This window comes from Eptatretus burgeri, chromosome 11, assembly GCF_056783735.1.
Source record: "Eptatretus burgeri isolate ZD-2024b chromosome 11, Ebu_testis_v1, whole genome shotgun sequence".
In the NCBI taxonomy this organism is placed as follows: domain Eukaryota; kingdom Metazoa; phylum Chordata; class Myxini; order Myxiniformes; family Myxinidae; genus Eptatretus; species Eptatretus burgeri.
Window position 1 is genome coordinate 44797642 of NC_140971.1, and position 17923 is coordinate 44815564.

At 43.1% G+C, this 17923-nt stretch overlaps 2 protein-coding genes across 10 annotated transcripts in view; one reads left to right on the plus strand and one right to left on the minus strand.

The window, feature by feature from the left end:
• Positions 1 to 17923, plus strand: part of GBA1 (glucosylceramidase beta 1) — a 113906-nt gene that overhangs the window by 60521 nt on the left and 35462 nt on the right. For 4 of the 8 annotated variants that reach the window (XR_015049279.1, XR_015049280.1, XR_015049281.1 and 1 more), the window contains exons 11-12: positions 3153 to 3297; positions 13083 to 13149. The gene's annotated coding sequence lies outside the window, so the exon portion shown is untranslated. The other 4 variants (XR_015049278.1, XR_015049282.1, XM_085846289.1 and 1 more) reach the window with 4 other exon arrangements.
• LOC147016981 (metaxin-3-like) overlaps positions 14481 to 17923 on the minus strand; it is a 40012-nt gene continuing 36569 nt past the window's right edge. For both annotated transcript variants that reach the window (XM_085846293.1, XM_085846294.1), the window contains one exon: positions 14481 to 15878. In XM_085846293.1, coding sequence (XP_085702419.1) covers positions 15768 to 15878 — 111 coding nt within the window. In that variant the 3' untranslated portion in view covers positions 14481 to 15767. The remainder of the gene's footprint in view (positions 15879 to 17923) is intronic.

Genomic DNA, 17923 nt, shown 5'->3' on the forward strand with positions numbered 1-17923 from the left:
TTATTTTCATGTGTGCTCTGCGGGTTTCTTTTATAGTCAGGGTTTCTACATCTTTAAATCTACCAACGCCAACAAAACCCTCACACCACTCCTCCTCCCACTCTGCGGGCGAACAAGCGCTTCACCCGCCCAACCTTCACTTCACGACGCCATAACGCACGTGTTCAAGGCCACGAACGTAGACGGAGTTTCCATCGCTTCAGGGCCGACTCCGCCCCAGCAAGATGGAATGTTCCTCTCGTCCAATCAGGGGTGAGATCGCTTCAGCTCCAACTCCGCCCCATCAAAGAAGAATGTCTCCCTTGTCGACATTGGGGAAGGCAAAAGAGCCTCTCTCGGGGGAGGAGCACTGAGACGCCGACACGCCCCTCCTCCAATCGCGGCTGGCCACCACAACACCCGAAAACGCCCCGTCCAATCCGGAGGCGAGTTCCCCAAGAGCGGATCCCCCCATCCCGCACGGGGGAGGGATAAGAAGGATCGCGAGCTGTATCCGGGGGGGTTTTCCTTGGTTCCTTGGAGGTCGTTCCTTGCTGCTGGTCTGCTGGGCTCTCCTGGTCGTTGGTCATCGTTCGTGGCTGGCCGGGTCATTCGTAGGATCCTGGCTGCGCTCGTTGGCTTCTGGTTCGTGGGTTCGAGTCCCACCGTGGTGGGTTGTGTTGGAGTGCTCGAGCTGGGGATCCCCGTTCCCTTCCACGGACTCAGAGCTCCACAAGTGCGAGTCGGTAAAACCACACGAGGCGGCCAGGTACCTGACCAAACTCTAACCCCCAGCTTGCCTATCCTCCGCGGCTGGAGGGTCCGAATGAAGGCCAGTTGGTGCCATTTCTTTTTGGGTGTGTGTGTCCGTCTGTGGCCAGTCTTGTGAGTAAAACTGTTAAGTGATTGCCATTGTACATTTTCCTGCATTTATATTCGTGATTAAGTCTGCTCTGTTTCCCTCCCTATTGCCTATTGTAAATAAATAAGTGTTAAATGTTCCATTTCGTCATTTGTGTTTTCTTTCATTGACCCAGTATGGTATGGGCTTGAGAATGAGGGAGGCCGATTGTGCCGTAAATTGTTATTTGGGCCAGCGCGGCTTTGGTAATTCCCGCTCGGTTACGCCGGATCCGAGTCGGTAACAGCGACTCGGTTCGGACAAAGCCGGCCGAGGGTGTGTCTTCCCCGGGAGCTAGACGGCGTGGGTACTTAGGTATATTGGAATAGACAAATAAATCCTACCCCACGCCATCAAAATATTGGCGTCCACGGTCCATTAAGCGACCCGTCGACTTCAGAGTTATCCGGAGTGACGACCTTCAATTCCGGGTGTTCGGGTGGAGATGGCCCAACTGCTCCATCTCGCGGTCGTTCCTCGCCCCCAAACCCGGCACTACAACAATATGATCTTTGTGTGGATTTTTTTTTATAACTTGTATCCTGGGGCCTTATATGTGATTTGTCCCGGTGATTGCCTCCAGTGTGATGTGTATAATTGCGACCGACACCCTGACGGCCCAGTCGTGACCTTTATCTGATGCATAACCACATTTCTCCGGTCGCAAACATTATTTAATACGTGGCTGAGGGAAATTGAGAAAATTGGACGTAGTTGCACATGGGCAGCATATAGGGTGAGAGTCGCTGGTCCGCACACATCCCGGAAGTACAAGTTGTCATAATCAGTTGTCAAGTTCCGTCAAGTCGTGTCTGACTTCTGGTGACATTCATGATCAGATGTCCAACACTCTGGTGGAGACAGCTTGGTTGCAGCCTTGACCCCATCCATGCAGCACGTACAAGGCCTACCTCTTCCTCTTCTTCCCTCAATCCTACCCAGCATGGTTGACCTCTCTCGGCTTTCGGTTTCTGCACGCACGATGTTGAAACAAAGTATGAAAGTTTGTTTTATCAGCAGCACTTCTGATGTACATGGTGGTCGAATTAATTCAAACACTGATTTGTTTGTTCTTCTTTGCAGTCCATGGAATTTTTAAACATTCCTCTCCAACACCACATTTAAAAACTGTCAATCTTCTTCCTTTCTTTCACTTTCACCGTCCATGACTCACATTCGTACATTGCAACCGGGAATGCCGGAGCAATCACCATAATCCTCTTGGTTTGTTTTGTCACAACTTTGTGTTTCTCGATCTTTGTCAATTCTGACATTTCTGTTTCCATAATGTGAAAATAGTCCATTAATTTCTCCTCCGCATTCTCCATTCACTTCAATCTTAGAAGCCAGGAAGATGAAACTTCCCACTATTCCCACATGATCATTTCCCAATCGGAACACGTCGATCTTCTCAGTTGACAAGATTTTAGTCTTTTTTCAGTTTAAATAAAGATCAACCTTTTCACTTTCTGCAGTCCTTTCATCAAATCCTCTTTACTTTCTGCCAACACGGTGGTATCCTCAGCATACCTTGGGTTGTTCATACATCTTCCTCCAATTCTGACTCCAGCCTCTGTCATCGAAGTTAGATTTTTCATCAAAGTTATTATAACCACATATTAAGCAGTCAGTTCCGTCCGATGATAATGGCATAATCATATTAACGCGAAGGCTGGCAGGATGGCCTCACCTATAGGTATGCACACACGCTTCTTAGCTGTCGAGCCTGGGTTTGAATCCCAATCCAGATATAAACTGCCACCCTGGCGTTTCACAGGCAGGGCGATTCATCAATTTGTGTGCCATCCCCCTCTGATGGACGTAAAACTGGGTGTCCTGTCTGCTGGCATTAGTTGTTGGACATTAAAGATCCCATTGTGTCCATCGTGAAGAGTAGGTGAGTAATCACTGACCCCGTGAAAACGAAAAAGTACAAATACTTGTACAAAATACTTGTACAAAAAAAAAGTACAAAAGTACAAGGTTGTGACATACAATGGAGTTTCGTGTACTCAGGAAATATCCTTGTAAAATATCTGTATTTTCAAGGAAATTCCTTCCTTTAACATCTGTGTTTACTTGGACAAATGAGTGGGGTTACACATGTTTAACTTCCTTCCTACAAAGGCCGTGTAAGACAGCTCGGTGACGAGTTGTAACTATTCCAGTTGCTCGATGATGAATCTTTGATGTGAATTTTCTGATCATGAAGTTTTGAGCATTTTTCTTTTTGGCGAAAGTAACTGAGTTTCCTTGACCTGGATCGTGCCAGCCAGCCAGGTGGGAACTCGTACCAGCTTCTCATCGATCAGACTACTTTGTCTGCACAATGTCATCCGGAACCTATCCTGTCGGCCTGAGGGATGAAAACGCCATCCGTTCTACTGTTCAGCAATTTGTTACCTCTGCCACCGAAGGTGAGTGGAGGATATGTTTTCACCCCTGTCTTTCTGTGAGCAGGATATCTCAAAAAGTTGTAGATGGATTCGGATGGAATTTGGTGGAGAGATTGTGTGATCAGGACAAAATTATTAGATTTTGGTGAAGATCCGAATATGGATCTGGATACTATAATTTTTTAATCGATTCTTCACCATTGAGTGACGAGGCTAAAAACGATTTTTAGCATATCTCAAGTTAAGGACTGATTCGGACGAAACGTGGGGGAGAGGTTTGGCGAATGACGAGCACGAATCGATTAGATTTTGGTGAAGATCCAAATCCGGATACGATAATTTTTAGTTGATTTTTCACCATTGAGAGATCGGGCCAAAAACTATTATTTTGCATGACATCTCAAAAAGTTGTGGACTGATTCGGACAAAACTTGGTGGATAAGTTGGGTCGGTGACGAGAATAAGTCGATTCGATTTTGGTTCAGGTCCGGATGCAGATTGGCCTATCAGTGGGATACAAAACGTAAACTGTTCAGGCTGGCGGACATATGCGCTCTACTGAGTGCCTTCTGTAGTTTTGTTTGTAGCATGCAAAAACCGTTCAGACTCTAAAATATAATTATTTTTGGTCGTGTTGAGTGATATCTCTTCCAAAACTGGTTAATCCATCAAGTTTTGATTTTTAAAACTCTGTTTTGATGATATTTTCTTTGCGTAATACTGTACAACGTTCTCTCCTTGTTGTATAAGTTGTCCCATGTAACTGAAAGCTGTCATTAAATTGCCTGGCAGGGAATCCTAGCTTGGAAAAGCAGCGTACGCGTGTTGGTATGAGCTTATAAAACCCCGATTAAAGCTCTCCTGGCGGCCTGGACTGTTTTTCTGGGAACGAGTTGGCAATGTTTTTCAATTCCTTTGAGCTCCACCATGATGACATCATTCGCTCAAGTTGAGAAATTCCATTTCAATAATTTTGGGAAGATCACTTTGAGCCAATGAGGACATGTGATTAACTTTGACAGGTGACTGTTTCTGTACTTGTGGATCTCATATTTCTTTAATCAAGATGTCAGTACATTCCAGAATAAGGGCTTTCTTTGCTGGTTCTTCATGGCGCATCACATTTATAACCAGCAAGGTGAAGTCGGCGTTGCCTCACAGTAGCAGAGATGCAGTGAGGAGGACCGTACAAATTTTGATTGGTGAAATCAGCAGAAAATTCCGTCAAAATGACGGGCGACCCTTTTGTATTTTCACACTTGCTAAAATCGCTTTGAAAACTCGCTAAAATCGAAATTACTTCCAGCATTCATTTATTGTACAAATTGCTTTATTCGAGTGGTGTATCGGCCACAGACTGCTACTGCAATTGCTTCTGAAAATAAGAAAAATAACCTGGGTTACATACATGAAGCAAAAACATGCCTATTGTGCGCATATATATATATATATATATATATATATATATATATATATATTGTGTTTATATAGCTCAGATAATTCCAATTGCACTGGGCCAAGTGGTGACACCAGAGGCCTGAGGTCTTTGCACCTTCACAAAATTGTGGATGTATGATGCTGTTTTTAAGGTTACAATTGTGAGTGGAGTTGGGCCAGCTGTCGAACCAATGAGTACAGAGTGGACATACATACCTATACATGCCAGAGCTCCATTATAGTGTGATGGTCTCGCCAAAAAACGTTTGCAAAGCAATCGTGCGGAGGTGTCATCATCTAATTTCTGCAGTGCTTGGGTCAAGGTCCACTATTCACACCCACAGAGACGGATAGACTCAACAGTAGTTTTGAAGATCCTTTGCTTACCCTGTGTGCGGACTGGAGAGCTCCAAACTTCGTTGAGGGCATGAACTGCTGCCCCAGCCTGCGATTCTCTCCATTCTCAGTCGTGCTGTGTGTTTGTGTCGGAGGCAAGGTACTTTAGCCACGACAATCAAGGACACCAGCCTGAGTGGAGTCAATTTAGTCACTGCTCTGTTAAATCAGAACACTGGAAAAAAAAATCTCACCACGGCACCACGTCGTGGATGTCATATGAAGAAGAATCATTAAGTACAGAATTTAAATCTTTCGAAAGGGATGTGAGACATTTTTACCAAAAAATAACCGTTTTACTGGTAAAATAGACTACAATTTTGGACCATCTTTTTATTACATATGTAAATATGGAAGCACCCCCTTTTTTCCAATGCTCCATCTTCCCACCCTAATTCCTGCATCCTCCCAAACGTCTTTCACTTCACTTCCCACACTCTCATGCCTTCCTGTGTCTCTCCCCCTTAAAAAAAAAATCACTATTTAATCCTAGCACCACTGTGCGTACGTAAAAAAAATAATGTTCTCTTTATATACATACATATAATTAGGGTTGGGCATACAACCATACTTTTTTTGAAAGGAGTGTTTTTTTATGGCCAAATTTCACGCTGATCACGAATCCGTTGAACTTTTTGATAGAGGATGATGTCTTAGGTTGGTAAAATGCAAAAATTCAAAATGGCCACCAAATTTACCCACTTTTCAGGTAAAATTTGATAATTATGGCTTACTAGGGCATGTGATATTAGGGTAGGGCACACATTGACTTTTTCTCTGTTGTCCCGTTTAAAGGAGTGTTTTTTTATGGCCATTTTTCACGCTGATCATGAATCCGTTGAAAATTTTGACCAAGGATGATGTCTTAGTAAGACATCTTAGTGAGACATCATCCTAGGTTAAAAATTTCAACGGATTCGTGATCAGCATGAAAAATGGCCATAAAAAAACTCCTTTTAACGGGACAAAAAGCTGGTGTGCCCAACCCTCTTCGGTTGGTAAAATGCAAAAAATCAAAATGGCGATGTGTGCCCAACCCTAATATAATATATGTGAAAACATCACTATGTTGTATAAATGCTAAACAAGCAAAATTCAGATCCAACGCTTTGACCACTGAGTTTTCGCCATCCAGGAGTCATTAGACCAGGTGTCCTGGATGACGACAATACGAGTGTGAAACGTCGGACCCTAGCATCGATTGCCGGGTTATGATCCTCGTTAGTGATCCATTCATTCTTGACTGTCGATATTCTCAAGTCCAAGTCATTTTTTGTGAACTTTTATATGCAAGTTAAACCTCACATTTTCATGTAGAGTCCGTTTCTTTTCACCTGTCCCTCACACGTGGTGCAAAGGTATCCTCTATTAAAGGAAACTGCGAGACCAGGATGTTTGGAAACTTGCCGGTTTGGAATGGACGGAAATTTTCTGTTACCTGATCCCATTTTGCTTTTCATTTCAATATTTGGAAGAAAGTTGTCTGTGTTTTCACAAAAAAATAGACTACATTGTCTGATTTGACCATATGTTATAAGGAATGTTGTGTGAGGGTTGGGGTGTAGAGGGTGGGGGTGCAGTAAGTACGAGGAAGAAGGTAAAAAACGGGTGATCCAGGATAGTTCATAGCTCATGTCCTTGTCGGGGTTTGATCCCCTCCTTGATGATAAACCATCATTCTGGTGCTTTTCAGGCAGGGTGTTAGGATAATGAGTTTGCTAGCCTTCCGAAGGATGTGGTGTGAAATGGAATATACCATCTACCCCTGCTCCACCCCCCCCTCCACTCCACTCTCCTTCAAGAACCATGGCAAACCACATAGTGTATTCCCTGGATTGTATACACCAAAATGAAGAGTAGTGTTGTGGTAAAGGAATTTCTGTACACTTCATTTCTTGATTCCTCCATTTACAAAACAAATTTGGCATTTGTCCTTCCAGAATACATCTATAAAGTAGTATGGTGGGTAATACCACTTCATTTGACATGTAGTCCAACTCGTGATATTAAATAAAATTAAAAAACATTTATATATATTTAAGCAATGGGATAACACGTGGCCATACATAACTCTGGACACGATACAGAACACGTGAACATTGTCCGAGCATCAGTAAAAGGAGTATATGATACAAGCTTGTCATCATGAGCCTGAAGAACAAATTTCATGTTAACCACAAAATGGTGTAACAGAGCGTCCGTTCTGAGTTGGGAGGGTGGCATGGTTCAAACTCCATTTGAATCATACCAAAGGCTTTATAAACGGAAAATGTTGCTTCCTTGATTGATGCTCAGCGTTTAAAAGGATAGATCACTGACAAACGACCATATGTTGGTAATACTAGCACAGGCTTTGAGTGACATAATGGCCTTCCCACTGCATCAAAGTTCCTTGCAAGGGAACTCGGATAATGTCTCTACTACCGGCTTTAATCCACGCTTGCTCTTCTCCTTTTGGCATTTACAATCTCCGACTGGGAAGATCACCATGCCAGAAGCATCAACGTCCACCCGGGTGAGTAATGGTGAAGATCATAATAAGAGCCTCGTGACATCAATGCTGTGTACGTGTGAAATGCCATGATGTTTACCTGTGTGACGCACATTTTGGAATGCGTCGCACGTGCACTTGCACAGAAAATCCAATAATCGTGGGACAATCCACAGACCATTGCCGTGTAACCCAACCGTAAAATTAAAACTCTTTTGCTTCTCACCTGTCTCTCATCTAATGCTGCAAGACCTGACCTTTCATGCCCCCTGATTCTCCAGACCATTGTAATGAATTTTCTTTATCTCGTAATACCCAACTCTCCCCCACTTTAACTGACAAAAGTTGAGGCCATATGCTCACCTCCTTGTTCTCCTTTTTTCCCCTTACCTGTGGAATAATCTCGATTCCATATGCTTTTTCCCCTATTGTGCTTCAAGGTTCAGCCCCACACCAATCTTGTGTTGCTTTACCCAAATCACGAGCTAATGACCTGATAACACCACCCCCTCTCCTTCCTGCAGACTTCTTTTCTGCTGGGATCCCAATCATTTTTTATTTTTACCCCATGTCTGCCGATTCCGCCATCCCACTATTTAATACAATGCTCCTGAATATTTCATCAAATTTCACTGCAACAAGTGTCATTCTGTTTTATAGGAGGTGGAATATGCGAAATCGTGTAAATGATGGTGGAAAACTCACTCGATTGCATGTGGATTTTTTTTGTTGTCTTCAATGTCGAGGCTCGTGTAAGAGATAACACACAGAACGTATTACAAAGGGAGCAGGAGACAAGAGGGAAGCACATAACAGTGGGGAACAGACATTAGATCTGTGGAAGGGAGAGGGATGGGGCAGGGTACATGGGGTAAACAAGATGGACACTACAGGGACTTTCAGGAAGGAAAATGGAATTTGAAGGAGGTGGGTTTGGGGTGGATTAACGGGGGTAGAAAAGATCAAGATTTTGGATGGGGGAAGATAAGGGATGGTGGTGAACGGCTGTTTTGAAGACCTGGAGGGAGGAGTGGGATTGAAGAGGGTGTCGGAGTTTGTTCCAGAGGTGGAGGAAAAAAAGAGGAATGGAAGACTGAAGGTGAAGGTGAGCAGTGATTCTTGATTTTGGTAGTTTTACCAGAAAGTGTTTGTGTTTGAGGAAATCGTTTTCTGTTGCACACTTGATGTACTCCAGGGAAACTTGCGAGGCCATTCATTGCAATTTGAAGACCAATTCATGTTGCAGTGTCATACAATCTTGAACTTGCCTTGGGATGCTCGTGTTGCACCTTTATTGCCCGCTCGTGCAACCTCAGACATTTTTAATCATCTCAAGATGTATGTTTTCATCAATGTTCCTCCCCCATTGGATGAAAGAGGCCAGATCCCACGACGTCGACGGCTCACTCCAACAACACATTATTCGGTACCCTGATTGTTTTTTGTTTTGTTTTCTTAAGGTGGTCATTATCAATTGTATTCTACAACCATATATTAATGACCCAAATTATTCCCAGCTTCTTGTGGGGTCAGCCAGGGCACATTTTTGGTCCAAGTCTTTCACAAACGGCTAGCCAGGTGTGACGTTCAACTGAAGATGGTTTGTCATTTGTTCTGGATAACGTGACCACTCTTCGCAAAATACATCGTGGGATCTTTAACATCCAGTTTCATGTCCTTCCGCCGGACATTGATGCCTGGTCCTGCATGCGAATGACCAGGCCGATGGTTTATAGCTCGGTTTGGATTCAAACCCATGCAGGCTAAATATCTCAAAGTTAAGTACGCATACCTCTAAGCTATATCCTGCCAGGCCGATGTCATGTGCAATTACGCAACCTATCAATCCACTATTCGGGGCCAAAGCAATAAAGCTTGGTGTGGAAAAGAAAGCAACGAAATGAACATTCTTCACATATTTGACAAAGTATAATTAGAGAGCAAGACAGGAATTCCTACATTGTTTACACCATTTTTACATGAAGCATAGAAGTCAGGGTTGTGATGAAGCTCTTGGTTTTCAGTTCCCCATTACAAATAATTTATTCATATTTGTTTTCTGTGTCGCAAGTGGAAAGCAAACGTATTTTTGGGAAGTGAAGATGATTTTTTTTTTTTTTTCAATCTGCAGATCTCAACAAACCCTACATATTAATCATAAATATACATGTACACGTAATAATAATTATTATTATTCTTTGGTATTGGATCCGAGTTTGAGTCTGACCAAATCAGGGCACGGCCCGACGGTTCCTTCTCCACAAACGTTCAGTACTGGTTTCAGACTGAGGATATCGATTTGTTTATTCGAGCATTGTTGCTTCGTTTCCAAAATATTAATAACGGTGATTGGTCGTGATAGAGTCGGGCTTTGGAGTGTTGCTCGGTTTTTCCATTAATTTCCACATCCTCGCTTTTAAGAAATGTTTTTCATTTTTGTTTGTTTGATTGCTGCTTGCTCTGCTTTACCTCCCTTTTGTTTCATTGTAAGTAAGGCTTTGGAATCCATTGCGAATCATTTAAACATTTTATTTTGCTACATTACACCTCAAACCCATTTATACACACACTTGGCTTTAATGTGCTCCAACCAGTCTGGGAGGTTGGTGGTTCAAACCGCGGCCAAGTCATACCGAATACTTTACAAAAATTTTTTAAAATGGTACGTGCTGCTTCTTTGTTCGACGTTCAGAATTTAAGAGGATAGAGCATGGATGCACAACCATGGCTTGGCAATCCATAGCACAGGCTTTGATGGACCTAATGACTTCCTCCTGCATTGAAGTTCCTTGCAACGGAAGTTGTTTTGTTATTATCTTTTTATTTACAATCTTGCCAACTTATTCTTCTGTTCTCAAGTCAGTGAATGCTGAATATATAACAACGAGAAGGTCCCTCGGTAGAGCGCATACCTCCGCCACGCAATGCCTGATCCACGAGAACATATCGGGCCCAATGTTACGAATCTGGCAGCCATGAGCACACGACAGGTCCTCGTAGCTCAGTTATTTCGTTAAGTATATGTGTATAGTTAGAATCCATCCCCAGTGTCTCATGGGTGATTAAATGTTTTTGCACTGCGGAGTTATTTTGATAGTCAGGGTTTTCTTTTGCATTTTTGACTACAACAACACCTTCGCCTCGCTCCATCCTGACGCCATAACGCTCGCGGTGGGCGGAGTTCAATGAAGGACTTGGCGTCTCTCCCGACCAATCAGAGAGATGCGATCGAGTTTGCCGTCGTTCCGCCAATGGGAGCCAACGCAGGACAATATTACTCATCTTCCTGTTTGAGGGGCGGTCCGCCGTGACGCCCGCCACGCCCCTGGTCCAATCAGCAGACTTGGCGCCCCTTTTGGCCAATCACAGGGGCAACGAGCGAATCACTCGCCAAAACCGTGCAGGAAGGGGGGGGGGGTTACGAGAGGGAGTCCCTCCCCCCTGGACGGAGAGGGAATAATTGATCGTCGCGATCCGACTGGGGGCAGTTGGGGTTTGCCAGCCGGATCGTCTGGGATCGCCTCGCCTTGCCTGCTGGCGCTCGCTGCCTTGTCTGCCCTCGTGCTGGGTGGCATCCGTCCATCATCCGTCCCTGGTACTTGGAGTGACATCGTTGTTGCGGGTTCAAGTTCCGCCGATCCAGAACGTCGAAGACCACACGAGGTGGACAGGTCCAAGATAGCTCTGGTCTCCAGCTCACCCTTTCCTTGAGCTGGAAGCCTTCAATAAAGACCCGACGGGGTCCATTTCTGGGTATCTGTGTGTGCGTGTGTGTGTCCGTGGGCCCCGTCTACAAGTAAAATTATTAAGTGCTTTTTGTTGTACATTATTTGCCTTGATTATTAGGATAACTCTTCCCTTACGTGCTCCCCTCGTCTCCCGACTATTGTTAATAAATTCCCCTCTTGTTGAATGTACCAGCTCGTCCTTGTCCTTTCTATCATTGGTTTGCTGTGCTGCTAAGGGGAATTATGAGGCCTCATTGCTGCCGTAATCGTGCAATCGGCCCGGCAGGATTCTGGTACTCTCCGCTCGGGGTACGACTCGGATCCGGCTCGGTAACGGCCCGGATCGCGCAGATTCTGCCGAGGGTGAATTTCCCCGGTAGTTTGGACGACGTGGGTATTTAGATATATTGAAATTGGTAATTGACCCTATCCCACGTGGTCGACCTATTGCCGATCTTCGGTCTGATAAGGGACCCGTGACCTTTCGGATTTATCTGAAAGGTACGACCTAAATTCCGGGTGTTCGGTGGAGCCGACTCCACTGCTCCATCTAGCGGTCGTGCTCGCCACCGAGACCCGGCCCCACAACACCAACACATTTTTGGCCCAATCTCTCATTGGTGAAGAATCACTTTAAAAATTCCAGTAGTCGGATCCGGATCTTCACCAAAATCGAATGAATTTGTCCGTGCAACACACCCAACCTGTCCACCAAGTTTCATCCGAATCCGTCCACAACCTTTTGAGATATCGTGCTATATATCGGTTTAGCCCTCTCTCACAATGGTGAAGAATCACTTTAAAAATTCCAGTAGCCGGATCCGGATCCAAATCTTCACCAAAATCTAATCAGTTCATCCTTGTTACACATGCAACCTGTCAACAAAATTTCCTCCGGATCCATCCACAACTTTTTGAGATCCTGTGCACGAACAAACAGAAAAACTCACAGACAGAAAGGTGTGAAAACATAACCTCCTTCACCTTCAGGGGCGGCAGTAATAAGTCAACAACAGTATTTTTCTTGAAGGCAATCCTAAATAGGTGATCATGGTTAAAAACTGTTCACAAAACAAATCTATGCAATAAATTAAAGGAAAGGTGGCCTTCATTGGATACCCTAGTTTAGGTCAGATATCAGAGCATGTGTCAGATCAGCATTCTTCTTCTTCTTCGTCTTGCATGTGGCAGCTTGGCTGCCAGGTAGCTGTAATTTTGTTTGGGCACGGCAATGCCGCTGATGCTGTGTCCCTGTACCAGTACACGAGTACCAATTTCACCGACCTCGGAAGGATGACAGGCTGAATCAACCCCACCTTGTGTTAATTCAGTGGCCAATGGGGCTCAAACTCGGGACGCCAAGATCCCAAGCCAGTCACCTAAACCAACACCAGGCTTTGAAAAAACCATTGAAAATCATTAATCACAGTCTAATTTGAAGGGAAAAAAATTTTGAATTTTTTTTACCATTCACAAAGTGCCGAAAAAAAAAAAAAGCCCTAAAGTGTCATTTTTCGCTGGTGACATCACACCTTGAACTCGGCTTGATCCAAATGGTGGCTTACATCGAGAAATTGCATTTCAAGCTTGGATTCAGTTATTGATTCCACCGTCATTAGCAACTCTGAAGGTTCTCCATGTTGAAACTGATCAGTGGGATTTTAAAGAAACGATTGGAGACAAAATTGATGACGGAAACGCTTCTGGGGGGATTATAGAGCTGTATCATTTCAAGCTTTGTGTGTGCGATTCAGACGGAGACGATGACAATGGAGGTGTTGGTGAGGATGAAAACACTGGTCGAATGTTCACTACAGATTGGTAGGTTTGTTTTTCTGATCAATGGACTATTTTTAAGGGGTTTTTTTAAATTAATTTATAAATCAGTTATACGACTATAGCAGGAATGACACAGCACGAATACCATGGACAAAATGGATGACGAATGCTTTGTCCCACTGTCGCAAGCTGACCAGGTGTCTTGCATGTTACGGGATAGTCCCCTTTCATATTTTCCTGGGACGCCATTTGTGTCTGTGGTCGGGCTGTGTCGTGTCCTGCCCCAGTGGAGGGGGGTGGGGGAGCAGGAGGTTTGGGGTGGTTCTGGGTATGGTGGGGGTGGGGGGAGGTGCGGTGGTGGTGAATATTGTGGGGGTGATGGTTGATGAGGGATTGTGGATGGGTGAGGTGGTGGGACCCTGAATATTTTAGTGTCCTCAGTGAAATACACTCAGAGAAGATTATACATACAGAATACTTTCTCTTCACTATAAATAAAAGTAAAGGTGGTTCATGTGACTTGCAGAAATTTGTGCTGATAGATAATTATTTTCAGGTGTTCTTGTGATAACTGCTAGGCAATTGTAACTGGTGTTTGAGTCACCGCTCAAATCGCTTGGGTAGAAATGGTGTTATATTTTAGAGCGACGGCTGTTTCTTCTGCTTAATCGTGGGGATGGCATCCTCTGTCAGTTGTCACAGATAACCATAAGATCTAGCCATCTCTGTTGTTTCATAACAGTGTTCTGTAAAATGTTCATAGCACAAATGCGAACATTTTTTCAGCCCAATCCACATGGGTATTTCGGACATACCTCGTCCAATTTCTGGAAAACTTCGGGTCTTTCGGCCATTGTTACAGCTTGAAACCATCTGTTTGTAGGAGTGTAACTACCAAGGATGCATCGACTCGGCATATTTGTGGAAAATCGAAAATTATCGTCGTTTGAATTAAATCATTCCGCGAAGTATCCCGGAGACGGTATAAATTTGGCGGTCGACTTCCAGGTGCGACGTTGGGGATAAGCGTGAAGAAGAAGAAGATTTAGACTTTTAATCGCAAGATTATCTCCTTTTATAAATCGGAAAAAGACACATCATATCTATTTTGTAGGGTATCAAGGCATAGATGAGTGTTGAGGTGGTCTGAGCGTTTGGTTCTCCCTTTAAACAGGCAGAGTAATATGATGGCTGGGTCACGCAGTTGCCCTACGAAAATGTACAGCCAGATTATAATGAAGCAAAAGTATAGGAGTAACATTTCGATTCCCTTTAATAAACTCGCAGAACAACGATTTGCAACCAGAAATCAAACTCCAATAAAGATAACAGAAATCAAATCGTTTGAGCTGTGTAAACCAAACTTAAAAAAAAAAGTAACATTATTAATCACATCCCGAGTCAGTATGGACATGAGCACCTGAACATTCTGTTAGGTTCCCTGCAAAATGGACTCCGACCACAAGCCATCATCCCGGTGCTTTGGAAAGCAGGCTTCCTCAATCTGAGCACTTCCCAGACACGATCACTTAAACGGAATCTTCAAGGTTAGATGCAAAACCGATCATGTGGAGCAAAACATAATTCTGGTGAATATGCACCAATACCTGCACTTCCATAATCAACAAAAGAATAAAATAGCAGTAAAAGCGACAAAAAAAATACAAACAGAATATATGAAAAACCACACAAGATTGCATTCAGGTTCAGTGTAACCATGATACCAACAAAATAATACAATGTTGCAAATCGCAACTCATGTACGAACCCTTTGTTCCTCTAAATGTGTAACAGACTCCCAGGTAGGTGAACCACACGTTAAAGCTGGGCATGTAGAGTAAAGCTATTCTAATTCTGCACGAAGGTTTGAAGCTGTCTCCAAAAGCGAATTTGCAATTGGACTCGAGATAAAAAATGGCGACCATCTGCATTTACAAACGTATTTACGAAGTAAAGACTGTGACCGGACGATTCAACGCTTTAACACAGAAACCGTCCGACTGAAGTACTGGCCGAAGACAATACTCACAAGTGCAAAGAAAACGTACGACTGGTTTTATACGCTTTGTTAAGCATACCATGTACGTTTTACGAAAGTGCAACTTCTCTCAAGAACCGTCTCGTAAAGCACGCAGGTTTGTTTGCGCTATATTCTAAAACACTGCAATCACTCCTGGAAACCCCAAAAAGCGGTTAACCACGCCATGGATTATATTGCACGTATATGTGACCTTTTCAAGAAAACACTTGGAGGTATTTTTAATATGACTGGGGGAGATAAAATAAAATGTGCAGCACACTTCCGGACTTGAAGGAAACCACGGAACGACTACATTAGCTCGCATTAATCATTTGTCTCTTCCACGACGGTGAAGTGCAGTGCAAAATGGGGTCTCAACGCCGCCGTTGAGCCACCTCTCTGCAGCTAAAACATGAGCTGACTCCAACGTTCTCTGGCATCCGTTTTGTCTAAACACTCTACATCCACCAGTGGATGTTGTCCTGAACTCCACCCAAAGCAAAGTCCCATGTGTAAAGGCATCGCTGGCTGAACCAATCAATCTGTGTAACACGTGCTGATGCCTCCACTTTGGGTGGTGCCCTGCTTAAAGCTGAAGGTGCCGAATGCAAAATGAAAAAGGAACAATGGCACATTAGGTTCAGTGGCCAGCAGTTGGTGTGGGACCATTTGTTGAGATATCAGGTGGAACTTGCTGGCTGGACTTGCCTTGACCACTTGACTTCGAGTTTGCTCTGAGGTTTCCATCCATCTGAAGTGTGCAAGAAAGATTTTTGTGCTTACACAAAAGAATGCAAGCACAATCATTGTAAAAAAAACAAAAAAAAACAAGAAAAATAGTCATCAGAGATTGCAGACCCTCGCTTGGACTTGTTTTGTGTAGTGCATTTTGTGTGGCGTTTGTGTATTGGTGTGTTACGCCATTAATAACAGACATAACAAGAAGGGCACTCGGGAGAGCGCGTACCTCTGCTAGGCTGATTAGTTTATGTTTTGTATCCCACTGATAGGCCAGATCTGAATTCGGACCTGAACTAAAATGCAATCTGCTTGTTCTTGTCACCAAACCAACTCAATAAGGAAGTTTCTTCCGAATCTGTCCACAACTTTTTGAGATATCCTGCTATATATCGTTTTTGGCCCTATCTCTCAATACTGAAAAATCACTTAAAAAAATTCTCATATCCAGATCTAGATTCGGATCTTCACCAAAATCTAATCATTTCATCCGTATCACATCCATCAAATTTCTTCCAAGTCTGTCCACAACTTAAGATATTTTGTTCACAAACAAACAAGAAGATGTCGTGCATAGCACAATACTTGCGAAATCCATAAAACAAATTTGACCTCAAAAATAATTGGTGGTTGAATTCAATGACTGAATATACAACTTTTCTTCAAATTTCAAGTCAATCGGATGAAAATTGAGCATTTTAGAAATCTCACAGAAGTTGATTTGTTTGTTTGTTTGTTTGTTGTATGCCATGTAGAGGCTCGTGTAAGAGCTAAATTCGTTGACCTCTGGTCTATGTTGATCTCAAAAATAATTGGCTGGTTGAATTCAGTGACCTGATATGCAAATCCTCTTCAAATTTCAAGTCAATCGGATGAAAATTGACAATTTTAGAAATACGGCCTGTGTAGGTCTTTTGACCGATGTTGACCTCAAAAACAATTGGTTGAATTCAGTGACCTGACATGCAAATCCTGTTCAAATTTCTAGTCAACCAGCCAATATACTTGAAAACCGATGGGCTCAATTTGAACCAAAATCTAATGCGCTTGTTCTCGTCACCTAACCCACTTATTCACCTAGTTTTGTCACAAAGCATCCACAACTTTTTGAGATATCTGGATATGTATAGTTTTTGGCCCTATCTCTCAATTTTAGAAATTAAGCCTATGTTGACCTTAAAAATCATTAGTGGTTGAATTCATTGACCTGATATGCAAATCCTGTTCAAGTTTCAACTCAATCGGACGAAAATTGAGGATTTTAGAATTTTGAAAAGGTTGTTGACCTTTTGACCTCAAAATAAATACGATTCTGTCAGACCACAAACTCCATCGTTTGGTGAAGTTTTGTGAAGATCGGTTTTAAATTGTGACCTCTAGGCAATTAAAGGTGAGCGGACAAACAAACAAATGGAAACGATCAACATACTTGCCAGAAAATAAAATATATAAAAAATTGCTAAGTAACAAACAAACAAATAGAGAGACAGACAAATGGACCCAGATGCAATACCATCTCCTCCGATGAGGGTAACTAGAGTGAAGTCGATGGCACACCATCGCAAATCCCCACGCTTCCCACCGAAGGCAAAGTTGAAAGATGGCAAAAAGTTCCACCAGGATTGACCCAATATCAAATTTTGAATTAATTTTTTAGCAGCGTCTCGCATAGCGAACGCTGCTCTAAGAACGCTCGACGTTGTTGTTGTTGTTGTTGTTCTTCTTCTTCTTCTTCTTCTTCTTCCGAAGACAAAACCTTTATATTCGGACTCTGCTCTTTTATATACACAATCCGGATCTCTTTAAATACTAAACACTTGTACACATCCTCGCATTGAGGGTGCCTTTTGAGAGCGTCTATCATGAACTTTTAAATATATTCGGACATTTGCTTTAAAGTTTCGAAAAGTTCACGTTACTATTGAAAGATTATTCCATTTAATGTATTGTAAATTCGTAAATACATTATTTATTTCGTAAATACACTATATTTCGTAAATACACTATGACTGGTGTCGCTATTGGCTCGATCAAGGCACGTGACGAAATATCGGAAGT